General features: G+C 37.7%; 1 protein-coding gene and 1 pseudogene across 2 annotated transcripts in view; one reads left to right on the top strand and one right to left on the bottom strand.

Annotated features, from left to right (window-relative positions):
• The window catches only part of Rfx7 (regulatory factor X7), a 115,646-nt gene that overhangs the window by 76,082 nt on the left and 23,193 nt on the right, over positions 1-16,371 (top strand). For both annotated transcript variants that reach the window (XM_063249268.1, XM_063249276.1), the window contains 2 exons: positions 2,939-3,021; positions 4,169-4,291. In XM_063249268.1, the coding sequence (XP_063105338.1) occupies positions 2,939-3,021; positions 4,169-4,291 (206 nt within the window). The remainder of the gene's footprint in view (positions 1-2,938; positions 3,022-4,168; positions 4,292-16,371) is intronic.
• LOC106028076 (synaptonemal complex protein 3-like) lies at positions 15,377-16,077 on the bottom strand (annotated as a pseudogene).

The raw sequence follows: 16,371 nt of genomic DNA, 5'->3' as shown, positions 1-16,371 counted from the left end.
TAAGTGAGAGCATGGGCCTTTTATCAAGTATTATATGGAGTCCCTCGAAGACTTCCCCTGAGGAACCGAAACCTTGACTTTCTCTAATTTTCTGCTTTGAGGGAAATCTCCTGTGGAGACTGGGGAGCAGCAAGAGCTGCGCTATCTTGTCTCCTTTATTGATTACCATAGTACCCACAAGAGATTGAACCATAATTTTAATGTGTCCTGTGTAGTCTGAGTCTATGACCCCCGGGACTACTATGAGACCCCGAAGGGCCGTGGAGGATCTCCCGATCACCAGACCCACGGAATTTTCGGGTAACGGTCCCTTAAAGGTGGTTTCAACCACTTGAACACCCATATCAGGCACTAATATAAGTCCGGAGGCGACACTGAGGTCCACACCTGCTGACCCAGGGGTGGCCCTTGTTGAAGGCTGCCATCCTGAGCTGTCCTGTCTCTGGGGCGGGGGCCCGCCTGTGAAGGGGGCCCCCTCTGGCCGTTTTTTGGCCCTCTAACATCTCGTCCACAAATACGGTTGCCCTGAGCATCAAAGACCGACCTACACTCCTCAGCTTTGTGTGATCCCCTCTTGCATCGCCCACAAACATATGGTTCTTCATTCCTAGGGCGAGGCCTAGCATCTGCATTGTTTGGGCAATGACGTTTAATGTGTCCTGGCTCCCCGCAGGCAAAACACCCTTTAGCCTTACATTCCCCTTCTAACCCGCGAGGTCCCCTCTGCTGTACAGCCGCGGCCAGGAGAGCAGCCACTCCCGAGTTGGAGAGCGGCCCCCCTATCTCTCTGCATATCCTAATCCAGGCGTTGAGGTCCTTGTTCTTATGAGGAGCTATCGCTGCCTTGCACTCCTTTGTACATTGCTCAAAAATCAGCTGCCTTACCAGCGGTCGAGCCACTCCCGGATCAGAAAATATCTTATCGGCAGCATCTTGCATTCGGGCCACAAAGTCAACAAATGGCTCTGTGGTACCCTGAATTATTTTTGAAAGACACAAGGAGGCTGTTCCGGCACCACTTACTTGCTTCCAGGCGCGGAGCCCTATGGCATTGATTTGTTCATAGACAGCGCCGGGGAACTGAGTCTGATCATCAGCGTGCCGACCTTCTCCCATAAGCATTTCTTTGTTCCACCCCCGGTTTCCCCGATTGGCGTTTCTCTCAGCCTGCTCTGCAGAGAACTCTGCGTACCAGGCTCGCCAATCCAGGTAACTGCCCGAGGGCAGTCACGCCTTTGCCAGCTGAATCCAGTCCGCGGGGGTGAGGGGCCCAGAAGACAGATTCTCCAGCATGGCAATGGTGTAAGGCGCAGTCGGCCCAAAGGTTGTAACTGCATTTTTAAGTTCTCTAATCTGCTTTATCTCAAAAGGCTCCCATACATTGCGTCCCTGGCCCATAGCTACTTGTACAGGAAATATCCCGTAGGGGCCACTATCTATCCCAGGTGGATGTACCTCATGAGACAAGCGTCCCCCCTGCCAAAGCCGCCTGTAAAAATACCGACCCGCCGGCGGCGGAGCATAAGACGGCGGCCGTGATTGGGCGGAAAATGGGGGCCCGTGCATCACTTCCTGTTCTGGCGAAAGGGGAGGGAGCTCCCAGGCGGCCGCCTCGTGGCGAGGGATCGCCTCCCTCTCGCGCCGGGGAGCGCTCAGGAGCTCTCTACTCCTCCGCAGACCAGGTTGAGCAGAGCGCAATTCGCGGCGCAACGCTGGAAAAGAACCCTGTGACTCCTTATCGAGCGACTTAGGCTCCTGACAGCTGGTCTCTTTGGCCTCCTTGCCATTCAACTTTCCCTCGTCCTCGGAGTCAGACGACTCCGAGGCTAGAGCCCCGTCCTTCTCCTTAGCATCTTTGTTCCCCTTGACGGGCCCCTCTCGGGAGCTCCCTGACTGGGCCTGCTCAAATACCCTGCGTACTTTTGTAAGCTCTTGAGAGCTTTCTCCACAACCACCCTCGCTCTTAGTGTTGCTACCTAGCATGTTTCCCATTTTTTAATATGTTACTCACCGCGTGAGGCCCAAGGAATCCGCCACTTACGCGTGAGCCTGAGGGGAGTCTAAAAGCCCTGTAGGTGCGCGCCACCCAGAGCCCAGGCTTATCCCCAACTCACCTGTCTCGCAGCTCTGTACTGGAGCGTTGTCCGCTGTCACGTCTCGGGGGTGATCAGTCCCCGGGCGGGCCTCCAAATGTCGATGTCCGCTCCCGGCCGGCAGGAAGGACACACGACAAAGTCTGGCAGTGGACAACCTTTTCTTTTATTTTTCTTCTCCGTACAGCCTGCCCTGGGATCGCTCCCAGCCGAAGCCTCCTTTGGTCCGCTCCCCGCGGCTCCTTCTGGGCTTCTACTTCCGGGCTTCTTCTTCCCCCCCAGGGGTGGCACCAGTATATATACGGATACAGTGTCCAATCATGTTAAAGTGAGCAAGGCAAGCTGATTGGCTAACATCATCAGTTGCCAGGCAGACTATATTGTTGAGCGGGTTGCTTACGCAGTAAGCAGGAAACTAACGTGCTCGATGGGAGGGGTAATCTACCTCAGGCTTTACTCTTTACTACAGGCCTCACGTCCGCCAAGTGAGGCGACCGGGCTCGGGGCTGCGGCTCCCAACAGCAGTTGTCCTCCTTTAAAGTGAGATTAAAATGAGGATATTTTCTCTAGCATTGATCTTTGATTTTATTTATAACTGTAAGAATTGGAAAATACCATATTCTGTTAACTTGTTATATGCAATACAAGCATTTCACAATCTAATTGTATTATTTTAATGGCAAGAAAAAAGTCCAGATTTGTTTTACTTGGCAGGTGATTAGTTGCTTCTGTTTTAAATTTAAATTTAAAATCAGGGAGAGATTAGTACATTAGAGATTATTACATGTTGGGAGGAAAATAGATGTTATTTAAAATGATTCTTCTTTTTAATTCTTTGTAACCAGCAAGAAGTTGAGAAGTTTACAGACCTAGAGAAACTCTACCTCTACCTTCAGCTGCCTTCTGGTCTCAGCAATGGAGAGAAAAGGTATACCTATTTTTGTCTTCGCTATAATTACATTGTTCATAGGACATCCTTGGGATATATGAGTGTTACACATACTGTAGTTTTAAAATTATAAAAATGTCCTAAAATCATAAAACAGAATGGTAAAATAATAGATCATTTGAGTCTGATGATATTTAGTTAAGTATATATCTTCATGTTTTGCTAGTTAATTTATGCAACTCAATATTTACTATAAAAATTGATTTGAGTTAAGTGTTACATGTAGATTGTTATATTAATGCATTATGAAGAACTACAAAGGTTGGACAGAAAATGAAAGAATGAATGGATAAATATTGCAAGAAATAAGGTGCAGGAATTTTTTAAGGCACCATTAGATAAGCACATCACATAACAAAAGAAAAAAGATTACTAGAGTGAAACATGAATTCATGATAAATATGTTTTTAAGAACTTGGGTATCTTAAAGTACAAAGAAGGTGTTACTCAGTATCTTCTTTAAAATTAAATAAATAAATTATACTTAATGATAGCTGAGGTGAATCAGCTCTAAGACAGCTTTCATCTTGCTGTCACTGGTGCTCAATTCATGGGATGAATTTATAAAGGATTCTGTCACGTAATAAAACCTGAGGATGTTTCGTGGACATGTTAGCCTGGGTAAAGGCATAGTTGCAGGAAAGACTATAGATCCTTTTAGAATCTGTGATGTAAATTCCATTCTGGGCATAGAGTGGTATTGTAAGATTTCAAGGTAGTTATTTCCATACAGTATTCTTTGAGTAGACTGAGGAAATAGAAAAAGTTTCCATAATACTTGTTATAAAAGTCTCTGATTTCTGAATATAGGCAAATAAACAAATAAGTGAGCAGATAGCCATCAACTGTAATTTTAATCAAAACCAGTACCTTACATTGTCATTTTACCGCCTCCTATGATTCTTTAGAAGCCGCATAAGAATGAAAGAGTGTAGTAACTTCAGTCTAAACCTTACTCTAAAATATGGCTCACAGCCATGGGTGGGAAATTTGTATATACATTAGGGTTTGGTCAATTTTGATATGTTTGCACATAGTTCTTAAATAGAATATTTAGATCTGACTCAAAAATTACTAATAAATTGCTTTCTAGTTTAGCTAAAATCTGTTTTTGTTTTATGATTAGTGATCAGAATGCCATGTCATCTAGTCGGGCACAGCAAATGCATGCCTTTTCTTGGATTCGGAATACTCTAGAGGAACATCCTGAGACTTCACTGCCCAAACAGGAAGTCTATGATGAATATAAGTAAGTATAATATGTATAAAACATGCCGTGATAGAGGAGTTATGTGCTATACTTGTCCACAATGATTTATCATTGGTGAATATCAGATTCATTTTTGGGAACTGTACTAAGAAGTCTCTTAAGATTTTTCCCAACTCTGTGATAGTATATAATCCAGGGCAGGATCCTGAATAAAGGGTTTTTTTTTGTTTGTTTGTTTTTTGGTGGTTTTTTTTTTTTTTTTTTTTTTTTAGAGTTTTTCAGGATGGCTATAGGCAGAGGATAATAGCATAGGATTTTTGAATAAAAGGATTCTTGTAGTGTTCTTAAGGCTCACAGGAAGCATGTATCTGGGCTTCCTGGGACAGTGGAAGACAATAAACAGATCAGTAAGAAAAAACACTTTTTACTTGGACCTTTTAAAAACAGTTTTCATTAAACTGAAATTCTTTTAATCATCTGTGCCTACTTAAAAAAGATGTGGGTAGTTATTCCAGGATAAGAGAGTTCAGTGACTTGAACATATTGAACACAAACAAATTAGGTTATAAAGGTAATTTATTTAAATACCAAAACAAAAATATGTAGATGGAAAGATAATTCTAGATATAAAAAAGTTAAAAGGTGCTAAATCCAGACTCAGTTAAATTTTTATAATTTGTTTGAAAGGGAGAATTTATTTTGACAGAGTAAACAATAAGTGGCAGCACACATCTGTAAACTCAGCACTTGGGATATTGAGGCAAGAGGATCACTGTGAGTTTTAGGCCAGAGTAGGCTACAAAGTGAGCTCGAAACCAACCTGAACTGCATAGTGAAGCCCTGTCTCAAAAAGACCAAAAAAAAAAGGCTAACCTTCAATGTGTAGTAACTATCTAATTTGGAAGAAAATTTTAAGTAAATGCTGTTGTTAATCAAAGGTGTGAGACAGTGCAAAGGAACTATATTATTGAGATTATTGGTTTGTAGAAAGAATTCATTCTAAATTCTTACTAGCTTCCTAAAAGAAACAAACTGGAAAACCAGGCTGGAGAATGATATCTGAAATAATCAAGAACGTGGAGTTAAACTGGAAAAGTTCCACATTTCTTTATCTTTAGAAAGGTTAAAACTGAGTGTTCATGTGATCTGAGTCATTCATTCTCTCAATTTACAACAGTCTATGAAATACGCACTGTGTGCCAAACCTGCTAAATTCTGCGTCTATGGGTGAGAGGGGCACAGCCTCTGTTCTCATCAGGAACATAAGTTAATTAAAATAGAAATGACCTTCTGCAACTTCAGAAAACCAAATATAATCCAGTAAAAGACAATAAATACCCAGCAGGTTTGTGAGATACGGTGAAGAAACCCTAGATTGAAGATAAAAGAGAGTGGCTTTGGTCAATAAATATACACGACCTATACAAGCTTCTTAATTGTTCGTTTTACCAGTTGGCTCATTTGTAAAAATAAAGCAATTGAAGATGAATGAGATTTCTTTTAGCTTTAAAATCCTAAAAGTTGCCTGCGGTGTGAAATGCTGAGGAACTAATTGTGCTAAGATGTCTTGCTAGTTTCCTCCAATAATACAAATTGCACAAATGAATATATGCTTTTTTATAATGGACTAACAAGGGAACCCAGGATATTCTTTTTTTTTCCCTTTGTACCAGAAATCAAACTCAGGATCTTATATTTGCCAGGCAGGCATTCCCCAACTGTGGGGAACAGTTCCTCCTCGCCAACAAATCTTCCAGCATTTGTTGTTGGTTGACTTCTTGATCTTGGCCATTCTTTGTGGGATGAGATGGAATCTCAGTGTTGTTTTAATTTGCATTTCCCAAATGACCATTGATGTTGAACATTTTTTCATTGTATATTCATCTCACATGCCCATTTTTGGATTGGGTCCTTGAATTTTGGGGACTTGATTTTTTTTTTTAATTATTTGTAAGTTCTAGATAGAAGTCCTTTATCTGAGGATCAGTTGGCTAAGGTATTTTCCCAATTCATGGGTTTTCATTTCACTTTGTTGGAGATTCCTTTTGATATACAAAATCTTTCTAATAGCCGAGATCCCACTTGTTGATTTTGGCAAATATTTCCCATGCAGTTTGATTTTTGTTAATGAATTCTCTGCCTACCAATATGTCTTCAAGGTTTCTACTTACTTTGTCTTCCAGCAGATTTAGTATTTCTGTTTTAATATTTAAATCTTTGATCCATTTTGACTTTAATGCATGGTGATAGATGTGTGTAGTTTTGGTCTTTGGCCTATGAAAAGCCAGTATTTCCCACACCACTTACTAAAGAGTCTTTCTTCCAGTAAACACATTTGGCCCTTTGTCAAAGATAAGGTGGCTGAGTGTGTTTGGAGTTGTGGCTGTACTGTCTAATCTATTCCATTGATCTTTAGGTCTGTTTTTATTCCAATACCATGCTGATTTTGTCACAGAGCTTTGTAGTATAATTTCAAGTCAGGGATTGTGTTGCCTCCTGTCTTGCCTTTGTTGCCCAGAATTGCTTTTGCTATTCTAGGTCTCTTCTGGTTCCATATTAATTTTAGGGACAGTTCTCTAGATCTATGAGATATGCTAATGGTATTTTGATTGAAATTGTATTAAATATGTATAACAATTTTGGGAAAGTGGCCGTTTTCACAAAAATGTTTGTTCTACCCATGAACAAGGAATGTCTTTCCTTGTCAAATCTTTATATTTTTTGTAGAATACTATAATTATCACTGTCTAGATCTTTTATTATTTCCTTTGTTAGATTGATTCCTAAGTGTTTTGTTTTTTTGGATGCTATTGTGAAGGGTGTGGTTTCCCTTATTTCTCTCTCAGTGGACTTGTTGTTCGTGTACAGGAGTGCTATTGATTTTTGAGTGTTGACTTTGAATCCAGCTACATTACTAAATTTGGTTATCTAGAAGTCTTTCAATGCAGTTTTGGGAATCTATATAGAATATCATATCATTGCAAATAATGATAATTTAACTTCTTCCTTTCCTATCCTTATTGCTTTTATTTCTCTTGTCTGATTGCTGGCTGATGTTTCCAGAACTATCCTGAATAGGAATTATGATAGTGGACAACCTTGTCATGTTCCTGATTTTAGAGTGAAAGCTTTAAGTTTTTGACCATTTAGTATAATGCTCTCTATACGTTTGTTGTAAATGGCTTTTATCAGATTGAGGTAAAGATCATCTATTCCTTTGGGTTTTTATCATGAATGATTGTTGGACTTTATCAATAGCTTTTTCTGCACCTATTGAAATGGTCATGTGATTGTTATCTTTGATTCTGTTGGTGTGTGGTGTATTAAGTTTATTGATTTGCTTATGTTAAACCATTCCTCCATTCCTGGAATGAATCTCAATTAGTCACGGTGTATAATGTGACTGATGACTTGTGGCATTCTGTTTATCAGTATTTTGTTGAGAATTTTTGTGTCTGTGTTCATTAGGAATATTGTGTGTAATTCTCTCTTTTTGGTTGGGTCATTCTCTGGTTTTGGTATTAGGGTAGTATTTGCTTCCAGGAATGAGTTAAGGAGAATTGCTTCCCTTTCAGTTTCATTGAAGAGTTTGAGGAGTGTTGGCATTAAGTCTTCACTAAATGTCTTGTAGAACTCTGTGGTGTATTCATTAAGATCTGGGCTTTTCTTTGTTAGTAGGGTTCTAATTAAATTTTCAGTTTCATTAACTGAAATTGGGTTATTCAGCAGTTTTACGTATTCTTGATCTAGCTTTGGTAATTCATATGTTTCTAGGCATCTGTCCATTTCTTCTGTGTTATTGAACCTATGAAAGTAAAGATTTTAAAAGTAGGTATTGATGATCTGTATTTCCACAGGGTCTATAGTGATTTCTCCATTTTCATTCCTTAGTGCATAAATTTGAGTTTTTTCTTTCCTTTTTTAAAATAAGGTTAGATAGAGGCTTATCAATTTTATTTGTTCTTATCAATTTTATTTATTCTTTCAAAAAACTCAATTCATTCTGTGTATTTTCTTAGTCTCAATTTTGTGAATTTCTGCTCTGATCTTTATAATTTCCTCCTTTCTTTTGGCTTTGGGCTTGACTTGCCCTTCTTTTTTTAGATGTTTGAACTGTAGCATCAGGTTATTTATTTGTGTTCATTCTGTTTTCCTGATGTGGGAATTCACTGCAATAAATTTCCCTCTGAGGACTGCTTTCATTGCATCCCACAGGTTCCAGTGAGTTGTATTTGCATTTTTGTTTGCTTGTAGATAAGCTTTAATTCCCTCTGTGACCCATTGATTGTTCAGGAGTATATTGTTTAATATCCATGTGTTTATGGAGTTTCTACAGTTTCTTTTTTCATTAATTTCTAGTTTCATGGCACTATGGTCAGATAACATGCATGGGATAATATTGATTCTTTTGCACTTACTAAGCAGATTCTATGGGCTAGCATATGGTGTATTTTAGAGAATATTGCATGTGTAGCTGAGAAGAATTTGTATTTGATGTTGGGTGGAACACTCTGTACATGTCTACTCAGTCCATTTGTTCACAAGTTTGACTGAGTTCTATTACTTCTTTGTTGACTTTTTTGTTTAGTTGATCTGTCTGTTTGCATCAATGGAGTGTTGTCTCCCATTATAATTGTGCTAATGCTTCTTTGATTTTTCATGTCTATTAATATTTGTTTTATATAGCTGGGTGCTCCCATATTTAAGAGTGTTATCTCTTCCTCTTGAAGTTTTCCCCTAACCAGTATAGTGACCTTATTTATCTCTTGGTTATTCTTGGTTTGAAGTTCATGTTGTCTACAAACAGAATAGCTATCCCTGCTTTTTTGGGGGGTTCTTGTTGGTATTGTTTTCCATCGTTTACTTTCAATCTATGAACTTCCTTTTGGGTTAGATGGCTTTTATGTATACAGCATATGTTTGGATGTTGTTTCCTGATCCATTCTACCCATCTGTTTCTTTCAGTTGGTGAATTGAGGCCATTTACATTGATGGTTATAACTGATATAAATTGGCTTATTTTTTCTCATGTTATCTTTCTGCTGTTCGTTTTTTACCTCTCCCCACTGTTTAATTGTTTTCCCTGCTTGGTAGGTTTGGTTTTTTTGGTTTGTTTTTTTTTTTTTTTTTTTTTGGTCTATCTAGAATATCTTTCAGTATTTTTTGTAAGGTTAGTTTGTTGGTCGTGAAGTTCTTCAGTTCTTTGTCTTGGAAGTCTCTTACTTATCCATCAATTTTGAAAGATATTTTTGCAGAGTACATCAATCTGGCCTGGAAGTCATTTTAAGATTTGAAATACTTCACTCCATGTTCTTCTGGACTTGATTGTGTTGAGAAGTCTGCTGTGATTCTGACTGGCTTTCCTTTATAGGTGATTTGTTTCTTTTTTTCTGTTCTTATGTTGGATTTCTGGGATGTTGATTATTTTATGTCTGGGTGTAGATTGATTTTGATTTTGGCTAATTGGAGTTCTCTGTGTTCACTTACCTGTATGTCAGTTTCTTTTCCCATGTTTGGGAAATTTTCTGTTATTACTTCTATAAATAATCTTTTTATATTATTTATATTATCACATTTTTCGTTTACACCTTTCAACTTACATCATTATTCTTTGCATTGTCTTGGAACTGTTGAATTATTTCCTGATTCCTTGTTATTTTTGAAAGATCTTTCCTTTCCTGGTCACTTGCTATAATCTTGTCTTCAAGATCTGAAAAGTCTGTCTTCACATTTGTTTAGGTGGTTTTGCTGCCTTTCAATGGAAGTTTTGATTTCCTGGATATGTCTTTGAATCTGTTTCATGCATTTTGATTCTTTCTTATGTTGTGCATTAAAGGTCTCCATCGTTTTCTAGTGCTCCTCTGTTTTTTTAGCTATGTTTTCTGTAGATGTGTTCAGCATTTCTTTCATTACATTTACCACTTACTGTTTTACGCAAGAGATTATTTCTGATCAATTTCCTTTGCAGCTTCATGAAGTTGTTTCTTTAGTTGGTATCATTTCAGAAATTTCAGATACGTGAATTACACTTTCTATGTCCATGTCTCCTACTCTTATTTGGGGTGGGCTGGAGGTTTAAGATTGCATTTTGCTCTTTCATTTTGTCATTTTTCCAGTATTCCCCTGGGCATCCAAATGTAGAGTCTCAGTTGCTTCATGGGTTGAGAACAGCTATCTGTACTGAGTTGGCGGTGGAGGAGGGATGCCCAGTTGAGTGGAGTTCTTTAGGCAGGCCTTACTAGGTCCTGAGTTGGCTTTTGGAGGCTCCCCAATGGGTGGAATACGCTATGCAAACCTCCAGCAGGTCCCACGTGGCACACTGATGCTCTCCAGCTACTTGGGGTCAGTGGATGGGTCCTTGACAGGTCCAGAGTGGTACACTGAAGCTGCCCAGTTAGGTAGAGTACGCTGGGCAGGCCTTCAGCAGGTGTACCAATGCTCCCTGGCTACTTTTAAATTTTTATTTTTAACAGTTTAGAAATGTTCAGTTTACGTCTTTCTATCATGCCCATCAGTAAATTTTAACTTATTTTTCTCATTATGTTTATTCCTTGGTGTCTTAGTTACTTTTTACTCGTTGCTGAGATAAAATACCTGAAGCCCAAAGTCCAGAAAGGAAAGGTTTATTTCTTACAGTTTTTGGAGGTTTCAGTCCACACTTAGTTGGCTCCAAGGCAGGCGGGCATGGCTGGGCCGCAGTTCATGGCAGCTGCAAACAGCAAGCAGGAACCAGCAAAGAGGAAGACACACCTTCTTCCTGCTATTATCACATCCTGGCTCCACCCCTATGTGGGTGGAGCACTGACACCATCAATCCAAGCACTAGACAATGAAGCATCACTAATGCACAATACAAACTTATGAGGCCTGGGGGCCACAGATATAAACCATGACACTTGATAATTTTTGTTTACTTATATAAATACATTTTTCCATTGTTTTATTGCTTGTTTTAGGCAGTTTAAATGTTGTACACTTTATACTTAGTGAATTTTGTTTAGTCCTTATTTAATTTTTACTTCTGACTTTTATCATTAGCTTATCGTGTGTGCTTTGTCCATTGTCTGTGTATTGTTACTGCACATTAGCTTTGTTACCTCCCAACTTTAAAGTACACAGTGGTACCTTAGATCATGACCTGAATTCTCTCTACTATTCTGGTCATGAACAGAATCAAATTTCCCTGTAAAGTCAACCTGAATCTAACCATTGAAATTGATTTTGGTTCTTGTCCAAAATTGGTTCGTGACTAGAATTGTGGAAAGAATCAAGAACCACGGTACCACTGCAGTGGTAAACATCATTTCTTGTTACAGTAAGTTTTCTAATATAAAGAACATATCATTTGTACTTGACCAATGTTTTATTTTTGTAAGAAATAGACGTTAAAAAATTGATCACATTTTTGGCATCTGTTGAAATTATTTTGCACTGGTTTTTTTGTTTTGTTTTTCTGTTTTTGATACCAGAGATCAAACTCATGGCCTCGTGCTTGCCAAACAGCCCCTGAGCTAAACCCCTGGCACTTAGTGCCAGGGGTTTTTTTTGACTTAGTGAGTGCTGTATTTTATAAAGATATTATCTAATATACGTATAAGGTTTTCATTCATAAAGTGAGCATTCTATCAAGATCGTATGTTTGTGTTCTGTTTTCAGGTATATTATTTAGTATCTTTGTATTCATAAGTGAATTTGGTCTATAAATTTATTTTATGCTCTATCATGTTTTTATTTGAGGATAGGCCAGCTTTGTAAAATGAATTTGGAACTCTCCCTAATTTTTTGTGTTCTGGAACAGTTTCATAGTTTGGAAATTACTCATCCTTAAAAAACTTTTAGAAAATTTGAAAACCATCTAGGCTGGATCCCTTTTTGGGAAATTTTTTGAAATACTTTTGTGTTTCATTTTGGTTAGGTTTTAACTTCACTTGTCAATTTTGATAATTTTTCATATTTTCATAAATATTAGCAAAGTAATATATTTTTTCATTTAGTATATTCTATATCTTATTTGTCTTTTGATATCTATAGTTTGAGACTTTTATACTCTTCCTTCAAGTTTTCCTAGACCATAGTTTAGTTTAATATAATTTCTTTTGTCAAGTAAAAAAGTTTTTTGTTTTCATTTTAAGTACCTTCATTTTTGTTCCTCGGGATTTCTTGGATGTTTTTCTCTTAGTCTTTAAGTATATCAGTAATTTATTTTATGTCTAACATGAAAATTTTTATCTGTGAATCTGCATTCATTTTGACTCCGATCCATTGGTATGGATCTGAGTTGTCAGAAGTCCCATTGTCTTTTATGTGTAAAACTACAGTTAAATTTTGCATGTCTTTCAAATTCTGTACCCAAAACCATTACTCCTTTTTGTCTGATCAGTTGAAGGTAAGCAGTGTGTTAATCTCTCACAAATAAAGGTGTTCGTCACACTTTCTTACTTTTAGGAACTAAGAGTATAGTTGATCTGCATTTTCTTTCCTCTTTTCTACTTGAATTATCACAGATTTCTCATTTTTTCCTCATTTGCCCCTCTGAACTTTTTCAATGAGACACCAAATTTTCTCATTTAATATCAGCGTCCTCTGAAACTTTGAGTTATCAATGTAGTACTTGCTCTGCCTTTTTTTCGCCTGCCCTCAAAATAATATGTAACAGTCAGTAGCTACTCAGTACTTTTTATTTTAATTAAAACAACTAAGAATTCAATATTATTGCTTCTGCAGACAAAGAGATATGGCACAAATTGGTAGTGTTTTGGATATTGATTAATAAATCAGTCGTTAGGTTATCAGACATTAGTATTGTACAGCCCCTGTTCTGAAATAGGAAAAGGAAAAGAAAAATCTAAAGAAAGAGTTAAAACCACTGCAATTTGGTGAAGGCAGACGAGGTGACGTCTATGAAATCATTAAAATGGAGTAGAATTTTCCAGGCAGGCTAGGGATTCAGATAGGCATCTCGATGAGTGCAATACTAGATAATATCCACAGGCTTGTTACACAGTTAAGGGGGAAAGTTCACTAGATTAGACTTTGTCCCCTGTGAAGGCCATAAAGTGTCATTGAAAATCAAGCAGTAAACAACAGCTCAGAAAGTGATAAATAATAGAGAACTAGTATTTAGAGATAGGCAGAGTAACACAAAATGAAAAATTTAAATGAAAAACCAAAAAAGCATGATACAGTCTAAGAAAGGAGTTCATACCAGTCTCGTGCCTATTAGAACTCAAGTAAAGAAAAAAAAATGTCTATTTGTCAGTCAGTAGGGCACTTAGGATCTGCTGCAGGACATCTTCTGTTCTATTTTGAGAATGAACCCTAAATGCAGTGTCCTGGAAGGTATTAGGTGGTACATAATGACTTAGAGTGGAGACTAAGCAACTTCTGAAGTGGTGGAAAAAGAAAAAGTAGAAATATGAGAGTGCTGTTACAAAAGATTTTTTAAAAATCCTTACCTAGTAACAATTAAGTTCATGTGAATATAACAATTTCCGTTGAACAGTGATTTCAGCAAGAGAGTTTAATTGTTCTTTTTGAAAGTTCTGTAATATCAGAGACCCTCACTCCTTTTAAATCCCTTACTGACCCGGTTTTACTTGTTGATTTCCAAAATGAACTACTGTAGCTGAACATGACTGTTAGAATTCAAATGCAATAAGGGAAGGCAGGAAAAGTAAAAAAAAAAAAAAAAATCACTGATGTACGTTATGCATTTGAAGTTAACTATACTGACTTCTGTTTTTCTAAAGCACCTTTTAAATATTCATTATTTCCTCTTCCCAAATATATATATTTTTAACCTTGCATTTGGTGTTGCTTATTTAAAAAGTCATAGTAATATTTAATAATTTTAATACATAAAATACTGTATTTCTTTGGTACTGGGAATAGAACTCAGGACCTTGCACTTGGAAAGCAGGCACTGTGCGCTGAGTTGCAGCCCTGGCCCAATACATAAAATATCTTAATCCTTTTTTAAACAAACGGTTCAGTGACACTAGGTACATTCTCATTGTTTTGCTATCATTGCTATTCACATGTCCCTTTTCACTTGTCAAAACTAAAACTCAGTATTCATAAAACAACTCGATTACTTCCCCCTCCCAGCTCCTAGCAGCCAACATACTACTTTCAGTTTCTCCGCATTTGACTATCTAGTAAGTTACCTCATCTAAGTGACTCATACAGTTTTTATTGTTTAGTGATGGGTTTATTTCACTCAGCGTGTTTTCACAGTTCATTCATATTTTAGTATATGTTAGAATTTTTTCCCTTTGAAGACTATCTTAATACATCAATTTATTTATGTACCACAGTTTGCTCATCCATTCTTCCATTGATACATACTACGTTGCTTCCACCTTTTGACTGTTGTGAATAATTTGCTTTGTGGGTTTGTACACATCTGTCTGAGTCCCTCCTCTGACTTCTTTTCAGTGTATATCCAGGTGTGGAATTGCTGGCTCATACAGCGTTTCTATTTTGAAGTTTTTTTTGGGCAGATGCTTCTCTTAAATGACAGGAGAAATTTCTGTCATAAGAGATAGAAGGGGTATGTGGTTGCTTGAGTTACTCAGTTTTATAAGTAGTAAGCTTTAGTTTTTCCAAGTGAGAAGAGATGGTGGGATGGCAGTTGATAGTAGCAAAACAGCATGAATGTACTTAATGCCATTGAACCATATATTAAAACTTGTTTGAGGGTTAGGGTTAAATTTTATGTATTTTATCACCATTTTACATTGCTGCCATCAGTGTACAAGAATTCTGATTCCATTTTTTTTTAATTTGAATATTCTTTATTGACAAAAACTAATAGTACTAGAAAAATTCACTATTATAGCTGAAGAGCTGGAAGCTTGTCACATATCATTTAAGAATAACTGCTCCTCGTGTAACTTTGGATTTTATTTGGAAGTGAGTAGAAGGGGAGATCTTTCACTTAAACATGGTAATGATTAAAGATGTTATAACTTAAACTAGAACGTTTATGACTAAAGATGTTAAATTTAACTAGGATTTATAAACTACTCTAAAGACTTCTGTATCTCTTAGCTAAAGATACAATTGTGTCACTTAGGTTAGGTTATTTAGGGTCAGATCCTGTCTCCAAAGAGTCATCAAGAGTTACATGGACCAAAGAGACTTGTGAACACTTGCCATCTCTCTTGCTGCTGAGTTTCCATCGTAATCTTTTTTTTTTTTTTTTTTTGCAACATAGCCATTTCTTTTTTTAAGTTTATATCTGTTTGAGTCCCTCTAAGAAGATTATCATGATTCTTCTCCAGTCCTCCAGACTCTTCTATGAACTCCATATATAACTGTCTGTTTTCAGTCTCTAAGTTTGAACAATTCTAGACTGTTGAAAAGCCTTTTGTTATTGTCACATTATACTCACCAGTTTCTCTTCTTGTTCCTCCGCTTTCTTCAAATCTGTATGCCACTGCTGAAACATGGTCAGGAACTGCTCAGAATACTCTTGGTTAAGTGTCGGCCTTTGTTCTTGTTATGTTTCCCACACATGTTCAATTTTCTGGCTACTGGATTTGAAAGAAGCCTTGGTATACACTTCTAGTGTTTTTCTCTTGGCAAGAGCCTTGCCAAGAAGAGCCTTGTTAATGTCAGCTCCAAATTTTTCCAGCATAATCTGTACTTCACCCCCCATATCTTCAAGTATTTCTGCAGAAGACCTTTTTTCCCACTTACCAATTCCTGGAACCTTTCTTGCAGGTGCTGCCTGGTCCCCATCCTACAGCTTCTTGAGGGTGTAGGTGCTCCTGGGCTGCCTTGCTTACCTTGCCGGGCTGCTTCCTCCCGCTGGGCACCATCACTAACCACCAACGCCTTTTCTCATTGCATTTTTAACAGTAATTTTTTTTGGGGGGAGGGGGGATATTGCCATCCTTTCGGGTAAGAGGTAGTATCTTAACTTTACTGTGTTTTGATGTATATTTCCAGAAAGATTAATGGTATTGAATATATTTTCATATGTTCACTGAAGTTGGTATGTCTTATTTGGAGAACTGCGTATTTATTTCTTTTGCTCATTTTCAAAACTGGATTATGTTGTTGCGTGTTCTTTATATATTCTAAATGTTGACCTCTTATCACATATGATTTGA

This window comes from Cavia porcellus, unplaced genomic scaffold (assembly GCF_034190915.1).
Source record: "Cavia porcellus strain 051 isolate PalLab524CR breed Dunkin Hartley unplaced genomic scaffold, mCavPor4.1 scaffold_1, whole genome shotgun sequence".
NCBI classification, from domain to species: Eukaryota; Metazoa; Chordata; class Mammalia; order Rodentia; family Caviidae; genus Cavia; species Cavia porcellus.
The sequence above is the reverse complement of the archived record's forward strand: the minus strand, read 5'-3'. Positions and strand labels throughout refer to the sequence as shown.